Source organism: Propithecus coquereli, unplaced genomic scaffold (genome assembly GCF_000956105.1).
Source record: "Propithecus coquereli isolate 6110/MARCELLA unplaced genomic scaffold, Pcoq_1.0 Scaffold131, whole genome shotgun sequence".
Lineage (NCBI taxonomy): Eukaryota > Metazoa > Chordata > Mammalia > Primates > Indriidae > Propithecus > Propithecus coquereli.
This window is the reverse complement of record NW_012137303.1, coordinates 1,227,806-1,254,226: the sequence shown is the minus strand read 5'-3', so window position 1 is coordinate 1,254,226 and position 26,421 is coordinate 1,227,806. Positions and strand designations below refer to the sequence as shown.

The window sequence follows — 26,421 nt, the reverse complement described above, 5'->3', positions numbered from 1 at the left end:
AGTGCTGGCTACAGGGAGGGCACTAGTGTGACATAAGGCACCTGTGGAGCCATTGCTAGTGTATTACCTGTAAAGTTCTGAATTGAATCAGAAGGGAATTGGAAGCCTCCAGAGGAAGTGTTTAGGCACTTGAGGGGAATATTGACAAGTCTGACTCAGGAAAATTGTCCTGGAAGATATCTGTACAATATCTGGCGTTTGTGGGAGGAAAACAGTAAGTATATGGGTTCGGAGATGTGGGTGGGTATCGGACCCAACCAAATCAAATTCTGGCAAATGTGAAAGCCAACTAGGAAGTCTTTTACATCTTCTGCCCCCACTAGGATGTCATCTCCCTACGGGAAAGAATTTTTGACTTTCACTCGGTATCCTCAGCAACTCTTTCCCAATAGTTTTTGAACAGATAGTGCAGCTGCGGTCACTCTTCCCTCTCCCCCTCCCTTCCACCCGTGCCTGCTTCCAGCAACCCCCTCCTCTCCCGGCACAACCTCTAAACCTAGCAACTTGAACCAACCTCTTCTGGCTTTGAAAACTAAGTTGCTTATGTTTACCTCTTCCCTGCCCTACTGCCGCCCAGTAGACCTCTGCACGACCACATCTACAGGCAGAGAGGCCCCACCTCCTGGTTAGCAGCAATACTACTAAACCGCGGAGAATCTCAAGGCTTTGCAAAAAAGAAAAAGAATAACAAAGAAAAAAGTTTCTTGTTTCTGAAGAAAGAAAAAGGAAATAAAAAGACCCAATAATCTCAAAGGTTATTTGCTGCTTGAGATTTTTTTGTTTCCGTGTATTCTACCTAGTAACTGGTGAGAAATAAAGCTCAGGGACACCATTGGCTGGCTGACCCACAGCCGGCCAATCCTGGGCTCGAAACCATTCAATGGACATCTTGGGACTTGGTAGATACCCAGGGGACCAGATCTGAGATCCCCGGTCCCGCAGCTCCCGACATTGCAACTAATGGGAGGTGAAAACAAGTTTACTTTCCTCTTTCGAAACTATTAGTTCTCTAGTGCTACCGGTGCCCATGGGCGGGTTGGAGAAAAGAGGGACGACCTGAAAATCATCATTTGAGGGTCACAGAAGAAGAGAAAACACAGAGGTTAATTCTAGAAGGTAGGAAAGGAAGGGGAAGCGCTACAGCTCCGAGGGGGGTGAGGCAATTTGGGGGAATGGATTTGGTTATGGAGAGAAAGGGGATCCCTGGCAGAGGGGAGGCCCACCGGTGGGGAGGCGTGCCTGGCCTTAACTCGGGTCGCCAGGCCTGGTTCACCGGGAGGAGGAAGACAAGACAGGGAGGGTGTGGAAGAATATCAAGTGACAATTAAAGAATCTGGACTCTGCCTAGAGAGGTGAGCCTAGGAGGACGGAAAACTGCCTGCCTGATGGTTGTATGGTTGACTTATTTCATGGAATGTTTAATGAATGCTTTTATTGGGAAATATCTGAACCTTGGGTGGAAGGGGGCCGCCCGAGACAAGTTGGGGCGCTGATGAGAACACCATGGGTGACAGGAATGTTTGAGCTAGGTCAGAACTGTGGTGCCAGGTCTCCTTGGCTGAATCTCCTCCTCTGGACCCCTAGGCTTCTGGTCCCTGCCTGTCCTGGGTGACTATGTCCTTGGTACTTACGGAGCCAGCTGCTTCCCTGCACTTCTCCCTACCAGCCTCCCTTCTTCTCCCGCTCCTCAGCCTCCTTGCACTGGTCTCAGGTAGGGATGCACGCCACTTGCTGCTATCAACTATCAGAATGCAACATCAGCACTTGAGCTTGCCAACAGGAAGGGGGAAGAGGGACCGTAGTGCTGTAGACTCATCCTTCCTTCCGCATGTGTTCGCTGAATTTATAGCAGTGCTGTCCAATAGGAATACAGTGAGAGCTACAAAGACTAGTTGCATATGCAATTGCAAATTTTCAAACACTTTTTATTTTTTTACTTTTGACTTTAAAAAGTAAAAAGAAACATGAAATGAATTTTCATAATATATTTTATATCACCCCAAATAATGAAATATTAATATTTAAATGCTTAGTTTATATGACGTATTACCACTGAGATACTTAATATTTAAAAATTTTAAATCTTCAAAATCCTGTATATGTATTTTACAGGATCAGCTCATTTTAATTGGAACTAGTTAGTGGATACCCTTTTGGACAGCTCCAGTTTACCCTACACTCAGGCACTGTGCTAAATTGGGGAAGAGAGGAAAAAGTCCTGGGGGGCACAGGGCCTATAGAGGGTGCTCAGGGTGAACTCTTCAATGTTTGTTCAGGGGGCATTAGCAGCCTCAATGCTGCTGCTCTGAGGGCTGCTGGCGACCAGCCACAGCAACTAGTCCCCACAATTCTCAGCTCAGGAAGCTCCTGTATTCTGGGAAAGAATTTTTTAGTGCCTGGAACATTCCGATCCTTTCCTGCCTTAGATATTCGATGCCTCTGGTCCCTGTGTGATTCTGCTCCTTTGTTGAACAGCCCAGTTTACTGTCCAGGGGCCGGCTGATCCAATCCTGGCCATGGTGGGAGAAAACACCACTTTACACTGCCACCTGTCACCTGAGAAAAATGCTGAGGACATGGAGGTGCGGTGGTTCCGGTCTCAGTTCTCGCCAGCAGTGTTGGTGTACAAGGGTGGGCGAGAGAGAGCAGAGGAGCAGATGGAGGAGTACCGAGGAAGAACCACCCTTGTGAGCAAAGACATCAGCAGAGGCAGGGTGGCGCTGCTCATACACAATGTCACAGCCCAGGAGAATGGCATCTACCGCTGTTACTTCCAAGAAGGCAGGTCCTATGATGAGGCCATCATTCACCTCAAAGTGGCAAGTGGGTCACTTTATTTTGCTTTATTACTTTTTCACAGTGTGACTTTTGGGGAAAGTTTCTCAGGTAATCTCAGGCCCACTGCAGACCAGGAGATTTTTGCCTGGAATCCCCTTTGCACAGGAAGAGTAGCTTTCTCCTGCCCAAGGACCAAATGAGTGGGTTTGCTCTGCTAAGCTGTGAACATCACTTCTTGAGAAGCACACTTAAAATTCATCTGTGCCCTTGAGTAGGGAAGCCTGGTTAATCCCTGAAGATAATTCTTAAACTTGGTTTAACACTAAAACTGTGCACTTTTGAGAGTGAGAGGAGGCACTGTTAATAATTGCACTCGTATAACTGGGATAAACAAAGACTGGGCAGAGAATTACAACAGATGGGCATCTCATTTCTTGATAAATATTAGTCTTGCCTCTTTTTCCTATTCCCAAATGCTAACTGCAGAGAGAATAACAGATATGTAAATAGATGGTTTAATTAAAGCAAAACTAAGAACAGAGGGAAAGTTAGGCACTAAGCACTAATCCCTACAGAGAAAATGAGTGAGAGTTTGGCAGAGAGTAATGTAGCAAGGCTTCAACACAGACGTGCATTTAAATGGGGATTTCAGCAGAGCCCAGTGGCTCACACCTGTAATCTCAAGTAGGGAGGATGGCCTGAGGCCAGGAGTTCCGGAGAACCTGGGCAACATACCTAGACCCTATCTCTACAAAAAACTAAAAAATTAGCCAAGAATGGTTGTGCACCTCTAGTCCCATCTACTCTGGAGGCTGAGGAAGGAGGATCCCTTCAGCCCAGGAGTTGGAAGCTACAGTGAAGGCTGCAGAGAGCTATGATTGTGCCACTGCACTATAGCCTGGTCAACAGAGTGAGACTCTTTCTTTACAAAAAATATAAACAAATAAAAAATAACTTGGGATTTCTGGCAGTTTATTAAAATGACTGTAAGGGATGACCTCACACCGGAGGTCAGTATATTGTGCTTTAAAAGAAACATTTGAGGACTGGAATAGCCTTTAAAACACAGAAGACTCTATGGTGGCGTTTCAGTCCACTAGACCAGTGGAATTGAGGTTTGGGGAGAGTGTGTCCTTTCCAGAGGGCCTCAGTCCATAATTTGCATGAGATCCCATCTTTGTCACAATAACAACCTTGTATCTGATCAAATACAGATATCACGAAAGGAGGGTTTCATGATCCTAATGTCCTCATTGCTTATGGCAGCACTGTACAGTTGACAAGTTATGCTTCATGTGTCCCAGGAACCCTGGATTTTTCCATGTAAACCTGATCCTGGCCTGGCCTGCCCACTCTGAATTGGAATGTTGGAGGATTTTTGTCTTGGTTTGTTAATTGTTTATTTGTTGGTTAGTTTGCTTCGCTGACTCATTTTTGTCCTTCAGTCTATTGTCTCATGCTTGCTCTTACTGAACCCCATGGGACGTTTTGTAGAGCTTTGTATTCATATTTGCTTAGTTATCTTAATTGTTATTCTGTTTCAAAGTTTCTGTGTGAGCCTTTAAATGTACAATTGATTTTTTTCTCTCTTGATAAAAATTAAATTGAGTAGGAAGCACTAAACTTAAGTGATTGCTTTCATTTCCTGTCTTTGGAATACTTTGTTGGGTAGGCTTTACAAAAGAATTATTCACAAGAACCTTAGAAGATCACACATTGCTAATGGGTCTCCCTGAACCATGTGTTTGCCCCCTTCTCACACTTGATATTCTCTATTATTGAAGATATTTTTAAAGATATAATTTAGTTAGGATGAGTCTAGATTTTGAGGATTTTTTGTGATGATTTCCTGACATAGAAGAGGTAATATCGTTATCTTAAGGATCCCAAGAGTATCCAGATCTTTCTCATACATTGATGTTCTCAAAAGACTATAAGAAAATCACCTAATAGACTGCGCCTCTAGGAGATAAACCTCTGTGAATCAGAATAAGGGTTGGCTTTGGTGGCTAGCTGTGTCTATTATCCTAAAAGCCATCACCTCCTATAAGTAGTAAATAGTTGTGATGATGTGGAGCCCAAATCTGGACAGAAGGGATAGTCTCTTTAGGTCAAAAGTTTCTTAAGAGTCTGCCAGCCTGGCAGGTTCTGTCTGTGTTGTATTATTCTAGAGCTTCATGAAACCAAGATCTATTGAGAAGTTTTTTTCAGAAACAGAAAGTGAAATCCTCAACCTGCCTATTTCAGGTTGGACTGGACACACCCAGCTGGAAGGGAGAAAATTAGTCTTTGGCAGAATAAATCCAACAGCAAGCATTTACAGCAGACAGATAGATGCTTGGTGCTGTGATGGGGCCTGTAGGTGGAGCACAAAGAAGAGTGTGCACTGTAATTCTTTCCTCTTAGAGATCTCACAAATTATTTGCCGTATTGATCTCCCAGTTGTTCTCCAACATCAAGGTTCTTTCCTACTTCCTTTCCTCCCTCCTGTTTCTTGCTCCCTCCTTCCATCTTTTGCTTCCTTTCTTCATCCCTTCACAGAAGAGGCACAGTAGGGGCTGAGATACCATTGCTTGGTAGCTGAGCCCTGGTCTCCCTCCCCAGGCCTGGGCTCTAAGCCCCTTGTTGAAATGAAGGGGCACGAGGATGGGGGCATCCGGCTGGAGTGCACATCTGGAGGGTGGTACCCAAAGCCCCTCGCGGTGTGGAGGGACCCCTACGATCAGGTCGTACCTGCCCTGGAGGAGGCTTACACTGCTGATGCAGATGGCCTCTTCATGGTGACCACGGCTGTGATCATCAGAGACAGCTCCCTGAGGAACATGTCCTGCTCTGTCAACAACACCTTGCTCAGCCAGGAGAAGGAAACTGTGATTTTCATTCCAGGTTAGTTCTCTGCCCTCTGGAGATTCATGGTGTGGAGGTGGAATCCTCAGCCCACAAATGGAGCCCCCAGTGGCAATAAGGGGAGGGTAGGAGTATGGGTTTAAGGGTCCTGGGCCCTGGGGAGCTGGGGCTGCAGCTGAGCTGAGGCCTCTTTCCTTGTCACAAGGGAAAAATTAAAGAATCTCAAAACACATGATTAGAAGTCTTCTCTGAGGGTTAATCTGATCTTTTTCTTTTTTTTCTAATAAGGTTCTTATGCTGCAGCAATTTTTAAACATTAAGGACTATCATAAAATATGGAGAATTATTGTCTGGGTGTGAGGGTGGACACCCACAATCCTAGCTATTCAAGAGGCTGAGGCAGGAGGATCGCTTAAGCCTAGGAGTTGAAGGTTACAGTGAACTATGATCATACCCCACCGCACTCCAGCCTGAGTGACAGAGCAAAACCCTGTTTCCAAAAAAAAAAGAAAAGAAAAGAAAAAACATGCAGAATAGTATCAATGGTGACTATCTACACATCGACACGTGGTGGCTCTGTCTGCTGAAGCCCTTCATTTATACCCATGGGATTTTTTCAGGGACAGAACTTAGGACATTCTCCATTTATACACATTCATCATTCATATTCAACAGGCATTTCCTGTGTTCAAGACACTGTTCTATAAACTGAGGGTAAATCATTGAAGATGCCCTTATGGAGTTCACATTCTAGAAAGGAAGAGAGCAATAAATGAAATAGTTAATATAAGTGATTCAATAATTAGTTAGATGTATACTATATTAGATGGTGATGAGTATGTAGGGAAAATTAAGAAAGAAGGGAATAGGGAGTGCCAGGGGCACGGGGTGTGGTGATTATCAACAGGATGTTCAGGGAAAACTTTAAAGATGGGAATTGAGCATTGAAGGGAATGAACCAAGCAGACACTTGAGGAGGGAGCAAGCCAGGTAAGAGGAATACCTTATGCAAAGGGCCTGAGGTAGGGGCACATCTGGCAGTTTCAGGGAACCCCAGGAGTCTGTGCTGGTGTTGGTGGAATGGAGTGAGTGCAAGAAGTAGGAGTAGATGAATTCACAGTGGCAATGAGGCCACATTGTATGGGGCGGCATAGGCCAAAACAGACTTTGGCTTTTAGTCTGAGTGAGACGGGAAGTATTGGAGGGTTTTGAGCAGTTAACATCATCTCACTTAGGCAGTTCTGCTGAGAATAGACTGCAGGAGGTAAGGACAGAACAAGGAAGGGGCATTGCAATATTCCAGGCAAGAGTGAGGGTGGCTTGAACCAGGGAGGTGGCTATGCTGATTCAGCACAGCTGGTTAGCTTTATTCACCCTGGTCCTTTCCATGGTGACTCTGCTTTTCTATCTCCTGGGCCTCAGCCCTGGCAGTCACTGAGGGATCAGCCAATGTAGAGTCAGCATCGCTTGCTCCACCTGGGGTTTGTGAGCAGATGGTGACAGAGCAGGCACCTGAAGAAGCTCTTCAGATGTGCTCCTGAGGGCCACCCTCACCCTGCGTCTCCCGTTTCTCACTAAATGGACTTTTCTGGCTGCCTTTTCAGAGTCCTTTATGCCCAGCATATCTCCCTGGGTTGTGATCCTGGCTCTCATCCTGGCTATTCTCATCATCCTCATGGCTGTGAGCATCTGTTACATCAAGAAACTCCACAGGGAAAAAAAGATTTTGTCAGGGGAAAAGAAGGGTGAACTGGAAGGAAAAGAATTTGCTCAGAAGGAATTGGAGAAAGAATATGTAGAAAAAGAGAAACAACGTCAAATAAAAGGTAAAACAACTGGAAGACAAGTTCACTGACATAGCAAGGACACAGTTCTGACAGGGGAGGAGAGAGAGGAAACGTGTATCAGCAGCAGCAAGGGCTTGGAGCTCTCAAGTCCTAGGGATTAATCCCTCAGAGCTTTATTACTTCCATTGTGCAAACGTTGCATTCATTCCCCTGGCCAAATACACCACTAAATGGTTGAACAAAGGAAGCCTAAAAATGCACTGATACCGTCCAGCCTGTGGATCACAAATCTTTTCTGGTTTCTGACAGTTCCTGTGGCATGGCGGGGAGGGCGATGCTGGTACTCATAGAAAGGGTGGGTCCTGCATCATTTAATGCACACCCAACTTCTCTTAGTTCTTCTGTTGAGGACATTATTCTGTTTCTGTTTCTTTTTCAGAGCAACTTCAAGAAGAATTGCGTGAGTTTAGCCTTTCTTGAACTACTCCATGAACCATTTCTGCTCTGCTTGGTTAGCCTTGATCTCCTAACATTCAGCTCTCTGTCTGTCCCTTGCAGGATGGAGAAGAACACTCTTACATGCTGGTGAGCACCTGTGATGTTCCCTGAGATCCAGAGCTTTCTCCCCACTAGCAGCCAACAGTGCTCTTGAGAAGAGATGAGCAAGGGGCTCAAGGCTGGGTGGGGGCTGATGGGGGCAGCTGGGAGCACCAGCAGTGTCCCAGCAATGCTGGATCATGGCTCTTCTGTCAGGGAATTCCAGCAGCAATTCGTCAACCCTACAGTTTATTTCCTGTGATCTTTTCTCTTTTAGAATAATTTAGTCTGTAATTACCAGAGGTCTCTGATACATAGTAGACCTCCCCAGGAGTTACATTTCAGTAGTTGTTACTCTTGGATCCTGGATCAATTTGAAAGAAGACAATGATGTCTTTGCTATTTATAACCTGAGGATGGTGTAGACTGTGCACAGTTGAAGACTTATGTGGGGAAAAGGGAATGAGTTTCCCCAACAAGCCTGATGCTAGGGTGTCCAAATAAGTGGCCAGAAATGCCTTTGTGTTCCTTCGAGAGCACCTGTAACCTGCATGTAGCCTGCCATGGTAGGGGGGCCAGGTGAGTGTGAGGACACAGAATCCACTTATCTACTCCTAATGAGCACTTTGAATTTTATGATTTGTCACCTGCTGCCCAGAAGCACTAAAAAATTTAGTGTTACCAGATACCATGGAATAGGGACTGTTCTTTTTTAGGTGATTTTCAAAATTGTCACACAATCAGAAGTTGTCACAATCAGGCATATTAATTTGCAGAAAGCATGAAATCATTTTTTTTTTCTAGGCAAGCATGAAAATGAGGTTTATTGAGGAGAAAAAGATAGGATTATAGGGCAAGAGCGAGATATAGGTTTACAGAGCATGGTACATACACCGCAGATGACAACCAGACCCATTGTTGCAGCAGGGCAGGCAAAAGGAAGGGCAAAGAGTGAGAAAGAGTGAAATCATTTTAATACAATAGAAAGGTAGACTGAATAAGTAATAAAGGATGAAGATGGGAGAGGTCTGTAGAATGTCCAGGGTCTGGAGCATTTCCTGTACCCAGAGAGATCACAGCTGTTGACTTCAGACCCAAATTGTTAAACAAAAATTGGATGTAAATATTTCCTCTGTTTTTTTGCAACACACACCTTTCAGGCAGCCAGTTGGCTTTTGAGGAAATTTATGCTCCTTTACCCTTTGAAGAATGTCCTTGTCAATCATTAAAATCAATTGTCACCTGGTTAAAAGAACAGGAGAGGGATGAAGAGAGCCTTTACTACCCAGGACACTGTGTAGTGAGAGACTCACTTTAATTCTGCAGTCCCCAAACCCCATGCCACAGCCTGGCACTGGTAAGTGGCCTATTAGAAAATGAGTCTCGCACCACCATCCCCCACTCACCACAGCCAACGCCTCATCCCCAGTCTGTGGAAAAATTGTCTTCCATAAAACCAGTCCTTGGTGCCAAAAAGGTTGGGGACCACTGCCTTAATTGATCCATGAGTGATTGACAGGAGCAGGATATGAAGCCTCTTTGCTGGTTTCAGCCAAGTTGTAAAGTTTCTAACTAAAGAGAGACCCAGAGATCATCTGTCCTACCATAGAATACGGGGCAGATCTAAGAATGCTGAGAGAAAATGGAAACCATTAATTTTGGCTCATTTGCTAAACCTTCTGGGTTTCTAAGGGCCCCAATTCTCCTCCACCTGAGGCCACTGCTCCTTCACTGGAGAGAGAAGTGCAGCTTCAGTAACTCTAGTCTGTGAGCTGCCTGGGACCAAGGGCCCTTCATGGAAAGGACCGTGACATGCGGGATCCCCACTAGCTTTCTCAGCCTTCTCTGAGGGACCAGGAATCACACAATCTCCTGGTTCCTTGGACCCCAGGCCTAAATCTGAGACTTCCTCTGCAGCTGATGTGGTCCTGGACCCAGACACCGCTCATCCTGAGCTCTTCCTGTCTGAGGACCGGAGAAGTGTGAGACGGGGCCCTTCCCAGCAGAGGGTGTCTGACAACCCTGAGAGATTCGACTGTCAGCCTTGTGTCCTGGGCCGGGAAAGCTTCGCCTCAGGAAAACATTACTGGGAGGTAGAAGTTGAAAACGTGATGGCGTGGACAGTGGGGGTTTGTAGAGACAGTATTGAGAGGAAAGGGGAGGCCCTGCTGCTTCCTCAGAATGGCTTCTGGACCCTGGAGATGTTTGAAAACAAATACCGGGCCCTGTGCTCCCCTGAGAGGATTCTCCCTCTGAGAGAGCGCCTCGGCCGGGTGGGCGTCTTCCTGGACTATGAAGCTGGAGATGTCTCCTTCTACAACATGAGGGACAGATCGCACATCTACACGTGTCCCCGTTCACCCTTTGCTGGCCCCCTAAGACCCTTCTTCAGGCTGGGGTCTGACGACAGCCCCCTCTTCATCTGCCCAGCACTCGCAGGAGCTAATGGCATCACAGTGCCTGAGGAGGGCCTGATTCTGCACAGGGCACGGACCCCACACCGCCCACAGGACCAATTCCCTGTTCTCACAGCCATGTAGAGAAGCCCTGGCCATCTCGGTACCACTGCACCGGGCCTCCTGGCTGAGTCCAGGCCCCCCTTCCCTCTGGTGACATAAGAGAACATCTAGCTGCCTCTTTCACACCCATTTCAGGCCTCAGCCCCAGCTCTCCCCCTCACCAGGCAGTGGCTTTAGTAGCTCCTCTGCTTGTGCCTATGGGGAGGATCTAGTCTTAGGCAGCTACTTCTATTGCACAGCTCCCAGCCAAGACGAAAGTGTGACAAGGTGATGGACAGCAAACCTGCTGCTTTACCGTCAGGGTGACGATGTTGATCCTGATGCTCCACTTGGCACCAGAGGTTGTGGACATGGGGCGAGGGCAACAGGATGCACCAGGATGTAGGAGGAGGCACGGAACCACACACCTCCTGAGGGGAGAGGGAACCACATGTAGAGGTCAGAGACAGAGGAAGCGGCACCAGAGAGCTGGGAGGAGACCAAGGTTGTGAGCATGGTTAAGCCCCACCATGATAGTTAAGGGGGTCCTGGGAGATGATGGTCCATTTCCACCCAACCCCCATGATTTCTAGACCACATACACACAGGCTTAGACCTGGGATGAAAAAGAATGAAGGACAAGGACGCATGTTCATCTGGTCTGGCTCAGGTGTCCCTGCAATAAACAAGGACTCAGTACTCAGCCATTGAGTAGAGCTTGACGTTTAAGGTCCTGCCTGAGGAGGTGAGTGCTGGACCAAGGACACCAGAGGGTTCAGGTTCAATGGAGACAGCAGTGGTTTAAGGTCCTCGTCTCAAGATGCCTTTAGACCCTTAAAAATTCCTGAGGACCCCGAAGAGATTTTGTTCATTTCAATTAATATTTATCAATATTTATGGCATTTGAGATTGAAGCTGAGTAAAGTTTTAAGGTTTTTATTAATTTACATTAAATAATATTAATATTAATAAATAAATTATATTTTAATACAAGTAACATATTTTATTTAAAAAATATTGTTTCTGAAGCAAAATAAAGTTATTGAGAAGTGTGACATTGTTTAACATTTCCCAAATTTAATATCTGGCTTAATATAAGATGTCTGTATTCTCATATCGAATCCCCAGATCATATTTGAGAAATGGAATAGAGGACCCTGGAAGTGAATTAGTGTGATGGTTAATTTTAGGTGTCAATTTGACTGCATTAAGGGATACCTAGACAACTGGCAAAGCATTATTTCTGCGTGTGTCTGCCAGGATGTTTCTAGAGGACACTGGCATGTGAGTCAGTGGAGTGAGTGGGTAAGCCCTGCTTTCAGTACCAGTGAATACCATCCAGTCAGCAGGGGGCCCTGTAGAACAAAAAGACAAAGGAAAGGAGAATTCTCTCTCTCTCTCTCTCTCTTTCTGTGTGTGTCTTTCTCCTGGAGGAGGACACTCTTTTTCTCCTGCTATCGTACATCAGAACTTCAGGCCTTCCAGCATCTGGACTTCAGTTCTTACACCAGGCCTCCTAGGTTCTCAAGCCTTGGGCCTTGGACTGAGAATTAAACTATCAGCTTCCCTGATTCTGAGGCTTTCAGACTTGGACTGAGCTGGGCCACCAGCATCTCAAGGTCTGTAGCTTGCAGACGGCCTATTGTAAGACTTCTCTGCCTCCATAATCACATAAGCCAATTCCCTTAATAAATGCCCTCTCATATGTCTATCAGACTTTAATCTAAATTTCTATCTATCTATCTGTCCTATTGGTCTGTCTCTCTGGAGAATGCTGACAATTCAGTAATCCAACTGTAAAAGTGGGTTGGAAAAAAATTTTTTAAATATTCCAAAATTATACTACTGTGGTTGCAAATGGACACATCATAGAAAGAATCAGGAACATACTGAAATACCTGATTTGTTTATAAGCAAATTTACAAAGGTGGCTCATAGAGAAATTTATTTCTTGCAATTCTGGATGCTGGGAACTCTAAGATCAAAGCACAAGGAGGCTGGTGCCTGGTGACGGCCTACATACTGTTCACAATCTTTATGATGAGTTTTCACATGGCAAAGGGAAAGTAGTTCTCTGGGATCACTTTTATAAGGACACTAATCCCATTGACTAGGGCTCCCCTCGCCTCATGAGGAGAGAAAATAGAAGAAGAAAGTTCCAAACTTCTTGCCCCCCCACACTGGCTCCTCCCCCTCCTGATCTGTTTCTTCTGATTTCAACAGAAGAGGTGTCCTTTCTCCTGTCTGAGGATAATCCTTCACCTTCACCTTGGACTCCCACTTCCTTCAGGGATTCTCTTTTTGGTCCAATTGCTCATTCATTCATCGAACAAGGATCCATGAGCACTAAGTACCAGTCAGTGTTTTTGTTACCGAAAGCACAGAAGTGAACAAAACAGAAAGTTTCCTTTCCCAAAGAACCTATCTAAACTGCAGGAGGCACAGCCAAAACAACATAAGAAGTAATATGTTGTCCCGGCCTGCGGGGTAGTCAACGCGGACCCTGGAAGAGGGAGTGGGAATTGGGAGAGGCAGGAGACACAAGAAATGGAGAGAAGACAGGAGTCTGATCAAGTCTCGTTTATTGGCAGTAGGGCAGAGGCTTAAGTAAGGCAGAAAGAGGAGGTAACAGTAAAGGGGCGGTGCTTTCCGAGGCTCTGGCTTTCCAGCCAAAGGATTTCCATATAAGGAAACCCTCAGGCGGCTTTCAAGGGCTATGTCATAATGGGTAAATGGAAACTTACAAGCTCTTTCGTGGGCTTTTGCAAATGCGCGGGCTTGGTCGGCCATTTTAGATAAGCAGGCCGATCCACATGGCTCGCGGCCATCTTGGATAAGCAGCTGCCGGGCCTCATGGCTCCAGACAATATATGTGTTGTGTTGCATGATGATAGGTGCTAAGAAGATGAATAAATCAGAGTAAGGAATATCAGAAGTTGCAATTTAAAATACTGTGATGAGGAGCAAGGCACAGGAACACCTGGGGGAAAAGCATTCCAATTATGGGGAACAGCGTTGCCAAATCCCAGTGGCAGAAGCACATGTGGAGTGTGTGAAGACTAGTAATGAGGCTGGTGTGGCTAGAGCACACAGGTGACAGGGAATGGGAGGGCAGGATGTCAGAGGGGTCTGAGGGCAACATCACATACAACTTTGAAAGTCATCATGTTGACCTTGCCTTTGCTTCTGAGAGGGGAACAATAGAAGGATTTGAGCAGAGGAACAGTGAACTGACTTATGGTTTAAGAAGTCACTTCAGATGCTAGACTGAGACTGGGCTGTGGGCATGGGTGGTGGATAGAAAAGTCTGAAGACCAGCTGGGAGGTACTGCACTGATTCAGGTGGGAGATGAGGATGACTTGTACCAGGGTGGATCTGTGAAATGACCAGAAGCTGAATTTATTTTAAAGACAGAGCTAAAGGCTTTGTTGACAACTTAGATGTTAGGTGTTAATAATGGAGCAGATCAAGGGTGTCCACAAGGTTTGAGTCCTAAGAAATTGTACAGATGGAGTTGCCATTTACTGAGATGTGGAAACTGAGGGAGAAGCAGGTTGTGCAGGAAGGGGAAGGAGGCAGAACAGAAGTGAAAGTTTAGTTTTGGATATGCCAGCAGCCAATGGGAGGCCCAAGTGCAGATGCAGAGCAGGCAGACAGATACCAAGAGTGCAGTCCAGCTGAGAGGTCTGGATGGAGTACAAATTATTCTTTTTGCTCTTCTGTATCTTCATCTTGTTGCCACTATTTCTTTTTACTTACCTAGTGTATTAGTTCTCTATTACTGTGTAACAAATTACCACAAATTTACTATTCTTAAACAGCATGCATTTATCTTTTCACAATTTCTATGGGTCACAAGTCCAGGCCTGGCTTAGTGAGGTACTCTGTCTGCTCAAGGCTTCACAAAGCAGCAGCCAAGGTGTAGACCAGTCTATATTCTCATCTAGAGTCTTGACTGTGGAAGAATCATCTTCCAAGTTCGCTCAGGTTGTTGGCAGAATTCATCTCTTTACAGTTGTAGAACTGAGGAACCCAACTTCTTGCTGGCGGCGGGTGAAGACTGCTCTGAGTTCCTGAAGGCCACCTCAGCTTTTCGCTGTGTGGGCCTTCCAACATGACTACTTTCTTCTTCAAAACCAATATCAAAGACAGCCTCTAGAGTGGATCAGATAGCAAGACAGACACTTACATGACATAATGTAGTCGTGAAAGGAACATATCATCAGCTTAGCCATATTTTATTGGTCCGCAGCAAGTCACAGGTTCAGCCCACTATCATGGAAAGAAGGAACACAAGGGTGTGAACCCCATGAGGGGTGATCATGGTGATCATAGGGTCCCCCTAAAGTCTGTCTGTCACACCGTGTAACAAGCTCGAGGTTCTCCCATCATAAGCAGCCCCTGCTTCTGCTTTCCCTGAGCAATATATTCCCACTGGCTTCTCTGTAGGTCTCTACTTTCACATAAGCGAAATATCAGAAAAGAGAACACATGAACAGCCTTCCTTCCCTACCTGCCATGATGATGGACAATGCTCTACAACGCCATAAAAAACTGTTCCTGCCAGGTATAATGACATCCTGGCCATTAAATCTAGTAGAAACTTCTGTCCTTTCTTCACACACCTGCCCCAGGAGTCATCCTCCCTATTTGGCATCTGTCTCATCGATACCTGGAGCCCTCTCTAGATTTTTCCTTACTCCTGGCGAGCTGCTTCTCAGAACTCTTGCTCCACTGGCACCGTAACTGCTGATAACCCTTAGACTTGGATCCTGGGCTCTCTTTTCACACCACACATATTCCCTGCAGGGTCCAATCTATTTTCAGAGCTCCACCCCATAAGCAGACCTCAACAGCCCCTGAATTTCTGTCTCCAGCCCTGCCCAGTCCTGAACTCAATGCCCCTACATGCCTCCAAGGCATCTCACAATCAGTGTAAAGTTTATCTGAGTGGCACCACTGCAGTGTAAAGTTTATCTGAGTGGCACCACCTAACAGTGATGTTCAACCCCTCTTGCTGTCTCTTACCCACCACATCTGAATAACAGCCAAGTCCTGCTATTGGCACATCTAATGGTTAGAACACAGACTCTGGAGCCAGGCTGCTTGGGCTTAACTTGTAGCTCAGCCTATAAAGACTTGTGTGACTTGGGGTGAGTTATTCAACCACTCTAGACTTTAGCTCCCTTATCTATAAAATGTAGGAAATAAGAGTATCTACTTCCCAGTGTAGTTGTAAGTATTGTTTATGCATGTGAAGCCTAGAGCACAATGCCAACATCATAGTAGGTTCTACATAAGTATTAGCTTTTATTAATAGTAGAAATCAATCCACTCCCCTCTTCCCCATCACCCAGACCTCATCATTTTTTGCCTGGAGCGTCACAGTATCTTCCTACCCTGTCTCCCTGTCTCCTACCATCTGGCTCTCCAATGAGTACTGGCTACATTGTGCCATCCCAGCAGGCATCATTCCATATAATATAGTGTAAAGGGCACCCCTTCCCCCATCTCCCTCAGCCCCCACCGTACACTATTCCCATGTACACATTTTTTCATGCCAAATTTTTTAGAAATTTTTCCTTTACCTTCAAACTAAAACCTCAACTCCGCAATAGTCATCTGTTGATACCATCTCCCAGAGAAGTGGATTTTGGAGTCATCAGTACACAGATCATTATGGAACCTTCCAAAATGGAAAAGAGTAATATTTATTGAGGGTTAAAATGTGCAGGTGTTCTGCTAAGTCTTCCCCAAATGACTTATGGAACAGGTCTCATCCTCATCCTGCAGATGAAGAAGAAACATTGAGTAGTTAGTTAACTGGCTTTGGTTTCCATGAATAATGAGTAGAGGACAAAAACAAATGGGGATAGAGAGGAGAGCCCTGAACCAGTAGACAGTAAGCCACAGTGCCTGGGACATACTAGCAGATACTCAGATAAAGCTACAAAGAAAATTGCATTACTGGGAGTCCCTAAAGGCAGCAAGAGATGACATAATAACCATGAGCAATAAATGCTTTTTGATGAATACAAACCATTAAAAGAGACAGCTTCTGGTCAATTGGCCACAGTTATCCATGATAGAGGAAAAAAGCAATTTAATGAGGAAGGATAGCGATTTAAACAAATATTCTTGGAGGAATTCAGCATACACAGGCAAATAAGTGAACCTCAACCTAAACATCATGCCTTGTGCAAAAATTACCTCAAAATGAATCATGAACTTAACTATAAAATGTAAAAGTATAAAACTTACAGAAAGGAGTGTAGGAGAATATTTGGAGAATGTAGGCTAGGTAAGATACAAGAGAAGACAGGATCCACTGTCAAGGGTGGGAATGAGCAGACTATGATCACGGTGAAGAGGAGGTGAGCCCCCTTAGTGCTGCCATGTAACCAGGGCCGTGTCCCAAGTGATGGCAGCTGTCACATGAGTTTGCATACACTGGTGTCTTCCAGCTACTGAGGTACAAAAGCCACCCAATTTGGGATGAGGAGAGATGAATAAAAAGCTCCCAGTGGAGTCCAAAGCCCATGCTTAGGGACCACAAAAGGGAAATAGAAGAGCCCATTTCTTCTGGCTTCCTTCTCCCTGGACACCATCCTTGTGAGGAACATGAGAAGGGGGAGCCTAAGATGAGGGAGAAGGGCACCAAAGAGGGGAGGGAAAGGCAACCAGAACACGGAAAGGACCAAGAAACTTGTGGCTCTGGCCAGGGCACACTCACTCATCTTTTTTCTCTTGCAGATGCGAGAAAAGCCCAGTGCTTTGCTGGTGAATAGCCATCTAATTCCTAAGGTCTTAGGCTCAAGACTCCATAAGGAAAGGGCATAGTATTCTTCCTCCATCTTCCAGCTCCAAACAGAGGCCTGGCTGGGCAGGCCATGAGTGGAGACCCGGGGAAGATCTGTGCTTCATCCAGACTGCGTGCTGCCCCAATCCCTGTTCAGCTCTGCACCTTTTTCCTTTCTAGCGCTTTAGCCTTTTCCGCCTCGTTTTCCTTCTTAAAGCCTTCACCACCCACTTTCTCTCCTGGATTTTTTTACTTTTCAATATTTTCAATATCCTGAGCACCATAGGCCTCAGGGTACCCCTAGAAAGCCTCCATTTAAATGGCATTCAGGCTCAAGTGGGTGATGTGCATTTTACAGGAGCTCTGGTGACTCTGCCCACCTAAGCTCCTCTCCCTTCAGAGCAGAGGGAAAGGAGCTTAACTGGGTATCTCGTGGAGAACCCTAGAAAGAGGAATCAATGAAAACAAGTAAATTGTCTCTTTAAACAGGTAACATTTATTGAGCAGCTACTATCATGCACCAGGATCAGGTGTGAGTGCTTTACATGTATTCTCTCATTTACTGTATTTTGTAACAGCCTCAGAGGTAGGTGCCGTTATTATGTCATTTACACTGGAGGAAATTGATCCACAAAGAGGGTAAAAACCTTTGTCTAAATTGCACATCTATAAGGTGTTGATGCAGGGATATAAGCCCAGGGAGTCCGATCCTGGACATTATACTCTTAACCACTAGGCTCTGCTCCCTCCCCTGACCATATGGTGTAGAGTTGAATTGACCTACTCTGATCCCTTACTATTAACATGAGGAAGATCTTGAAATTTTAATTAACTTGCTCAAGGTCATACAACTGATTAATTCTGACGAAAGGGATACTAACTCTGTCTTTGTCTGCCTCCTAAGTGTGGGTATTTCCCAGGGGTTCCTTGGTCCACTTATAACTCTACATATGTTCCTTGAGAAATCTACATGCAGTCTGGGTGTGGTGGCTCATGCTTGCAATCCCAGCACTTGAGGAGGCTGAGGGGGAAGCATTACTTGAGGCCAGAAGTTCAAGGCCAGCCTGGGCAACATAGCAAGACCCAATCTCAACAACAACAACAAAATTAGCCGAGCACAGTGATATGCACCTGTGAGGCAGGAGGATCCTTTAAGCCCAGCAGTTCGCGGTTACATTGAGCTATGATGAAGCCACTGCCCTCCAGCCTGATCAACAGAGTGAGATCCTGTATCTTTAAAAACAAAACCAAAAAGTACTCTATACGCAGAATATTCACACATTCTGATCTTGATTTCTTTCCCAAGCTCCAAATCCTCCAGCCCCTTAAATCTTTCTACCGGGATCATCCCCTAGCAACTCAGACCAAGCTAAATTCAATATTCTCCCAACCACCAAAGAGATAGTTTGTGTTTGGGGGGCTGACTTGTATATAAGTAGATATAAGGCTATTAAAGATAAAAGTAATTAATTTGAAAGGAATCTCTGAAGCAAGTAAATGAAATAGAAAATACAAGGAGATTGAGAGGGGTTTAAGAAAGAAGAAATGACAGGATTTTATATATGTAGAATTGATATTATTTCTTCTTTGAATGGCACAAGACTGAGGTCACTGAGGGCCCTGTTTTCCCATCTGTGACCCCCCAGTGTGTAGTGCATAGGAGAACTGCCCATTATTCTTTCCATACAAACAGCCTCTTCAGAGAACTGAGTTTGCATCACGCCTTATCTTCATCAGGGCAGGCTAACTATTGTAATGAACATTTCCAAAGTCTCATTACATAAACATAATAAAAGTTTATTTCTCTGTCTCTTCAGGTGTTCAGGACAGAACATGTAGGAGGTGAGAGCTCTGGTCCACGCCATCATTTGAGGGCCTCACCCTCCTCTGCATCCAGCCCAGAGATTGGGAGGAAGGGAGGCAGGAGTAGAAATACTATGAGGCAGTTTCTCATGGGCCAGGCTTTGAAGTGACTAACTCTTCTCATAGGTACCCAAGGGCAGCTGGAAAATGTCATCTAGCTATGACCCCAGGAGAAAAAGAACCAGTGCTTGGAGAACACATAAAAGTTTCTTCCATATAAATCTTCTGAGACTCTTACTATCCGTGCCTGGCTCAAAGGTGAACGAACACAGTCTCTGCCTTCTCAGGACTAAGTCTATAGAGAAGATAAGATCAGCTCCCTGAACAAATGTAAAATGACCCCCCTTATATCTTTCCCCTCTAGTTTTCTTATACTTTGGATTCTCAGGCCAGTAGGATTCAACAACCAAAATATAATAATCTTTCTGTTGAGCTAACCTTTTTACCTTTTGAGTTGTTTCCCAGAACAGGTAGATTTTTTGAAGGATCACAATGTTGACATTCACCATTCATCACTAACCTGTGACTTCTGAATTAGACCTCCTGCACACGTTGCTTTCGACACAACCTGCCCCAATGCATGTAGCCACCTTCCTAAACCCCTTATAAAAATCCCTACCCTCAGTTGGTCAGAGAGACAGATTTGAGGCAGTTCTCTCATTTCCTGGCTGACATCATCTGTAATAAATTTCCTTTTTTCCTTGGCAATTCTCATTATCTCAGTAATTGACTTTCTGTGCAGCCAGCAACAGGACCTAGGCCTATACCTCCTGTGGGTTTGGTAACAAATCTTGGTGGTGTGTATGGGGAATTGTTGCTCATGGCTTGGTGGCCACAGAGTGGGTAGAAGCTCAAAAATTTCCCTAGCAGCTGCCTGATTACATTTCTGCCAGAGGTTGGTTTTGGTTTTTTCCATTGTTTGGGCCCTCACCAGGGCCAGTGCAGCCCTGATTGCCTCAGAGCAACAGATCCCTGGATCCTGGCATTGGGGTGAAGACGAGTGAGTGCCATTCAAGGGTACTGCCCAGTAAAGACAGCCTCCTTCAATTCCAAGGGGATTCTATTTGACTTGGGGTTAGAAAAGCTCCAACTGTTTGAGACAGTGGGAACTGCTCTGACTGTTTCAATTTGGCACTCCCCTAGCTTATTTGTTGGAACTGCAGTCCATTTGTTTGTCTTTCTGTGGGTGTTGAATGATTGTTTGGGTTTGTGTGTATGGTGTACAAGAGAAATCAGAATTCAATCCCTGAATGCAGCCCTTTGGGTTGCATTCTTTAAAACTGGCCTGAATATAGTTATGAGTCTACTAAAATATAGTATTTTTCTGTAATTCTGTTTGGCCCCAGTACTGTCTCGGGTCTTGAGAACCACAGCCCCTTAATGGAGCACTAAACTATTATATAATACTATTCTCTGATTAGATTTATGTCTCGTCTTAGAAAATGGAATGAAATCCCTTAGGGAAATTCTTTTATGCTCCTTCATCAAAACAAGCCAGACCAGATTAAATGTAAGACTTTAGTACAGAGGACAAAAACCTTCAAAAAGATTAGAGAGCAAGAATCCAAACTCAAGAACCCGGTATTCTTACTCTGAAGAGGACCTCTGGGCAGCTGCCACCCGGACTGTAGCTCCACGTCCAACTCCAGGCCTAACTCCAGATCCCAGCTCTTCAACTCCTCCTATGACCCCTTTCTTAGCTCTTCTGCTTCTCCTTATTAGCCCAAGACCCGTATTTCACCCCTATCTGCTCCTCCTACTATCTATCCTTGGTTTTCTTCCTTTTCTGAGGACTGTCATGGGAATCCTGAGGATATGGTCTCTTCCTTGAGCACCCATCAGGGCACACAGTTTGGCTGGGTCCTCCCTTTTTCCCAGCAGGACAATTTCCTTTGAGACAGGTTCCTATAGCAGGACTGAAAAAAATAGACAACCAGCCAGATTAATGTGGGTTTATAGCTCATTCACCATTTCTGATTTATATAATTAGAAACAGAATAATCCTGCCCATAGAGATGACCCAAAGCATGTAACTGGTCTGTTTAAATCTATTTTCCCCATGGATCATCCCACGTGAGCAAATGATCAGAACCTGCTTAACATTTCTTAAACCTGTGAGAAACGTCACATTGTCTTAAAAAAGGCTGGAAAGGATACTGACCGATTGCATGCAGAAGACCCAAATAACAAGGTAAGGACTGAAGCTAATTCAACCATCCCAATTCATGATCCCAACTGCAATCCAAATGACAGGGACAAAGGTTAAGATTCAACACTTCTGAGATTGTAACCTGGTCGGACTTAACAAAGGGGTTCCCGTAACTAAAAGCCTGAACAAGGTTCAGAAAATAAGACAGGAGACAGATAAAAGTCCATCAACCTTCTTAGAATTTTAGGAACATATTGTAAGTACACTGATGTAGATACACAGAACACTGAAAATTCAAGGAAAATTAATATGACCTTCACTGGTCAGAGCATACCTGATATCCAAGAAAAGTTACAGAGGCTAGAGGGTGCTCTAACTCTGTCCATATCCCATTTGCTTAAAGGGACTTAACAAGATTCTTACAAGCAGCGAAGAGACTACAAAACAGCAGAAGGAAAAGAAAACATTACATGAATTAAAGCAACAGGCAAAAGTTTTGACAGCAGCTTTGATGAAAAACTCTAAGGGGTCCACCCAAAGGAGATCACAGCCTCAGAGAAGAAAAAAATAATAAAAAGATTCTCTTAGGAAAAAAATAATATGCCTTTTATAAGGAGAAAGGTCATTAAAAAAAAAAGATTGCCCTAAATTAAAGCAGAAGAGGGATCAGGAACCCACTTTACAGTTAATGGGACTGGATAAAGATATAAATTGACAAGGCCCCCAAAACCGGTGGGAATTATAGCCCATGATTAACTTCTCCCAGTAAGAGCCCAGGGTAACAATAATGGTGGGAGAAAATTTAGTTAATTTTCTTATCAATACTGGTGCAACTTAATATTAAATCTTAAAGTGGCCAAGCTTACTAAAGAGTCAGTGCTGGTGACCTGAGTGTCCAGAAAACCCTGCCAAAAATATTTTCTCTAAGCACTAGATTATGGTATCAGAAATTCTTTCCTCACACACAGCTTTCTTCACATGCCCGAGTGCCCTCTCCCATGGTTGGGTTGAGATCTTCTCTCTAAATTGCAGGCTCAATTGACCTTTCAGAATAAGCAAGTATAATAACATATCAGAGTTCATCCAGAACACGCCTGTGCCTTGCACACGGCTCTGCTCGCTGCCTTGGACGCCTCTCAAGCTCTGCCCACCGAAGTTCTAGATCAAGTCTGCCCTGAGGTGTGGCTACCAGACGACCTGGAAGGGCACACGTGGAGCCCATTCATATAAAAGTAAAACTGGGAATTCCTCCCCACAGACTCAGGAAGTATCCATTAAAGCTTCAAGTTAAGAAGGGCCTTTGACCCCTAGTTTCAGCCTTTTTGGAATATGAGCTTCTTTGATCTTATTCTCCGTAAAACACCCCCATTCTGCCAATTGAAAAACCTGAGACCCAGAAATACCAGTTTGTTCAACATCTAAGGGCAATAAACCAAATAGTAAAGAACATTTATCCTGTGGCACCTAATCCTTACACTCTCCTCACTACATTATCTAGGAATTTTGCTTAATTTTCAGTGACAGATTTAAAAGACACTTTCTTTTACATTCCGCTTACTCCCAAATCCCAAGAACTATTTGCTTTTGAATGAAAACATTTAAAATCCAAAGCCAAATGCCAATACCGTTGGACTGTCCTTCCCCAGGAGTTTAAAAACTCCACAATTATCTTTAAAAAATTCTGGCCACATATTTCAAGAAAATAATTTTAGACAAGGGGCTGCTCTCCAAGGGGCTGGACAAAGGCTGGGACTAGTTTACGGCGCTCCAGGGCTGAGTGGTACAGAGAACCATGGAAAGATGATGCAGCACTATAGAGTCTTGTTAGGATTGTTCATCTGGTGCTATCACCCTACCTGGAAGTTGAAAAAGAAATAAAAAGTTTAAGGAAAAGCAGAGACAGAAAATACTAATGGAAAGATTACAGGGATGGAGAGAGATGTCTCACTTTGATCTCCTCACAAGGTCCTGAAAAAGAAAAAGATGGATGCCCAGTAGCAGTGGTTATCTTTAATGCCTGGGTAATAGAACAACAGCAGAAACTGTTGTCATTTCACAGTTTTTTTATACCAAGGACTTTATTTCATTTTGACCCCATAAAACCCTGGGAGATACTAAATAAAGCCCAGAGGGAAGACTCACTTCTGCAGGGCACCCTGCTGGTCTGGGACTTGACTCTACATCTAATGTTCTTAAATCTAATACCACATCAGGTCGTCTCTAAGAATCCAGCACACCCTCCATCAGGCAATTTCAAGGACCCTTGCATCACTTTTCCCCTCAGAGTTTTCAAGGTTTTTTTTCCAGTTTGTGAATTTTTTTCACTTCTCTTTTCTGTAAATAACTTCCTCCTTAAAACATAGTGCTTCATCAACAGTTAAGTGTATGTTTTCTAGCCTTTTAAGATATTTACACCAATACACACCCATTTAGTTTTTCTCACGAAAATTGGACGTTGCTATATATATTGTTCCATGACATGCTTTTTTTTTTAAACTTAAACACTAATATAGTATTTATAACAAGATGGTTTTCTTTCTTTGACATTGCAAATAGTACTGCTATAAACATCTTTGTGTGTAAATTGTTGTGCATAGCTCTAATCACTTCTGCAGAATAAGTTTTGGAATTGCATTTGTCATTCAGATAAATTTTTGAAAGTGCAATTGCTAGACAAAAGCAACTTGAATTATTCTTAAGTATATGTACATACCTATCTATTTCCTACAGGAAAGAAGTGTCTGCTCTTACCTTTGATCTCTGTGAGACCCATCCCCTAAAGTGAACAATGGAAGCCCACCCTTCAGTTCTGCATTTCTTGGGCATCAATCCAAGGCATCTCATTCTCCTTAAGGAAGAACTCCGACCTATCAACCCTGAGGAGGACCAAGTTTATTTTTTACTTACGATATATTTTTATGACTTATCCTGTGTGAGGCACTGTTGTAAGTAAATTGCCTGCATGATCTCATTTCATCCTCACAACAGCAACAAAAATGTTAAGTACTATTATTATCCTTATTTTACACATAAGGAAATTGAGTCACAGAGAGGTTGGGTAACTGGCTCAAGGTCACAAAGGCAACCTGGCATCAGAGTCTGTGCTCCTATCCACTCCATATTGCAACCCCTCCTCACCAATTATGAACTTCAGTGTCTGAGACGTACTAGATGGTAGGTTCTCAATAAAAATTTGTTGAATCAGTGGATTCATGTCTGTCCCATTTCACATCCGTTTGTCTCAAAACTTCTCTCCCAGGGCTTTGTGGAAAGGACTGGATGATAAGTGGACGTACATAAGGCTCTGTCTTTTTGGAAACTACTAAGGTTAGAGATACAAAGTGTTGGGCCCAGAAACTTCTTTTTTCATTTTTTTTTTTTCTTTTTGAGACAGGGTCTCACTCTGTTGTCTATGCTGGGGTTCAGTGGTGTCATCATGAGCAGCCTCAAATTTCTGAGCTCAAGTGATCCTCCCACCTCAGTCTTCTGAGTAGCTGGGACTACAGGCATGCACCACCACACCCAGTTAATCTTTTTATTTTTTTGGAGACGCCAGGTCTCTCTATGTTACCCAGCCTGGCCTCAAGTGATCTTCCTGCCTCAGCCTTCCAAAGTGCTAGGGTTACAGGCATGAGCCACCAAGCATGGCCCAGAAACTTCTTCCATGAAACTCAGCACCTTGGCTGCTTCTCCATGTCAAAGTAACTTGGATTCTCTAGGTAATAGTTGAATGTTTCATTCTTACTGTAAATGCAGAACTAACCCTATCTGATGCAACTTTGTATAATAAAATGATGAGTTGTTTTTCAGTTGCCATGGACCCCCAGGTTGAAGGTCATGTAAGCTGAGCATGCCCGGATGAACCAAGCCTGCACCCACGGGTGGAATCTAAGTGCTTCCACCAAGTAATGCTGACCAAATTAAGAAGCCAACACCTCATTGCATAGTCCATGAGCCAATCAGATCGAGCACAGCATCACCCCTACAGCATGATCCAGTCATATCATTCCTCCCAGCATCACATCATTGCAAGATCCAATCAGATCAAGCCTTGTTACTCTCTTCCTATAAAACCTGCCCCAGACACCAGTTCAGGGAGACAGATCTGAGTATTGCCAGTTGACTTGCAATAAAGCCTTTCTCTTCGCAAAAGCTGATGCCACAGTATTGGTTCTTGTGCAAGTAAGGGAGAGAGCCCAGTGCTTACTTAGTGACATTACAGATATAATTTCAAGCAGCAAAGCTTCTAAATAGATTGTGAATTAAAATTAAGACAATCAATCAAACAAATAAATAAATAAGTACTGATGGATGTATAGGGATGAACAGAGGGATGGATTACAATAAAGTAACAAACAACCTATGTGGTATATACATTGGTATTCACTAAAAATTCTTTCACTTTTGTTATATGTTTGGAAAGTTTCATGACAAACTAGTGAGGAGGGGGAGGGTAGAGGGAAGAATCGTGTTCCCCGCTGATAACAGAGACCAAAAGTATTATTGGCTAAAACAAAACAAGAGTTTATTTTCCTGTCATGTAAAATGAATGTCCAGGGATAGTCTGGCAGCTCAGGGATGTCATCCATGCACCAGCCTACTCTGTCTTCATTCTCTACTGTCTTAGCATTTGGCTTCCATTCTCAAAGTTGCCTCATGGGTACAAGGCAGCTGCTGCACCTTCATGTCCAAAGTCCATGTACTAGGTATGAGGAAGAAGGAAGTAGGGAGTGTCTCCCAGCTGTTTCAGCCTCCCCTTTTAAGGATATCTGGGAAAAGCACAATCCTACAACTTCACCTACAAACCATTGGCTCAAACTTAGTCCCTTGATTTCCTCTATCTCCATGGGGAACAGAACACTGCAGTACACAAGAAAATTAAGCCTTATTACTAAGAAAAAGTGGAGAATAGATAATATACAAGTGACCAGCTATCTTAACCACAGAGACTAATTCAAACTGTTGTAATAGAATCAGATTCCATCAGCCCAAGTCACATCTAAACCCTAGTAGCTTTGAAGACTGTATCACTGTCTTATAAACCAAATAAAGTGTCTTGGGAGGTCTTAGGGCACAGGTAGAACCAGTTTGTCCCACAGACCTTGTAGAGAGACAGCATTCACAGCCTATCTAGAGTCTAACCTCAGAGACTACATAATACA

At 44.2% G+C, this 26,421-nt stretch overlaps 1 protein-coding gene across 1 annotated transcript; it reads left to right on the top strand.

The window, feature by feature from the left end:
* Positions 1–1,091: 1,091 nt before the first annotated feature.
* Positions 1,092–10,993, top strand: LOC105805705 (butyrophilin subfamily 2 member A2-like). Its single transcript, XM_012638640.1, has 8 exons — positions 1,092–1,116; positions 1,585–1,711; positions 2,476–2,823; positions 5,383–5,664; positions 7,230–7,451; positions 7,852–7,872; positions 7,971–7,997; positions 9,867–10,993. Exons 2-8 carry the CDS (start codon positions 1,615–1,617, stop codon positions 10,487–10,489), a joined length of 1,620 nt encoding a protein of 539 aa, XP_012494094.1. The 5' UTR covers positions 1,092–1,116; positions 1,585–1,614; the 3' UTR covers positions 10,490–10,993.
* The last annotated feature ends 15,428 nt before the right edge of the window (positions 10,994–26,421 follow it).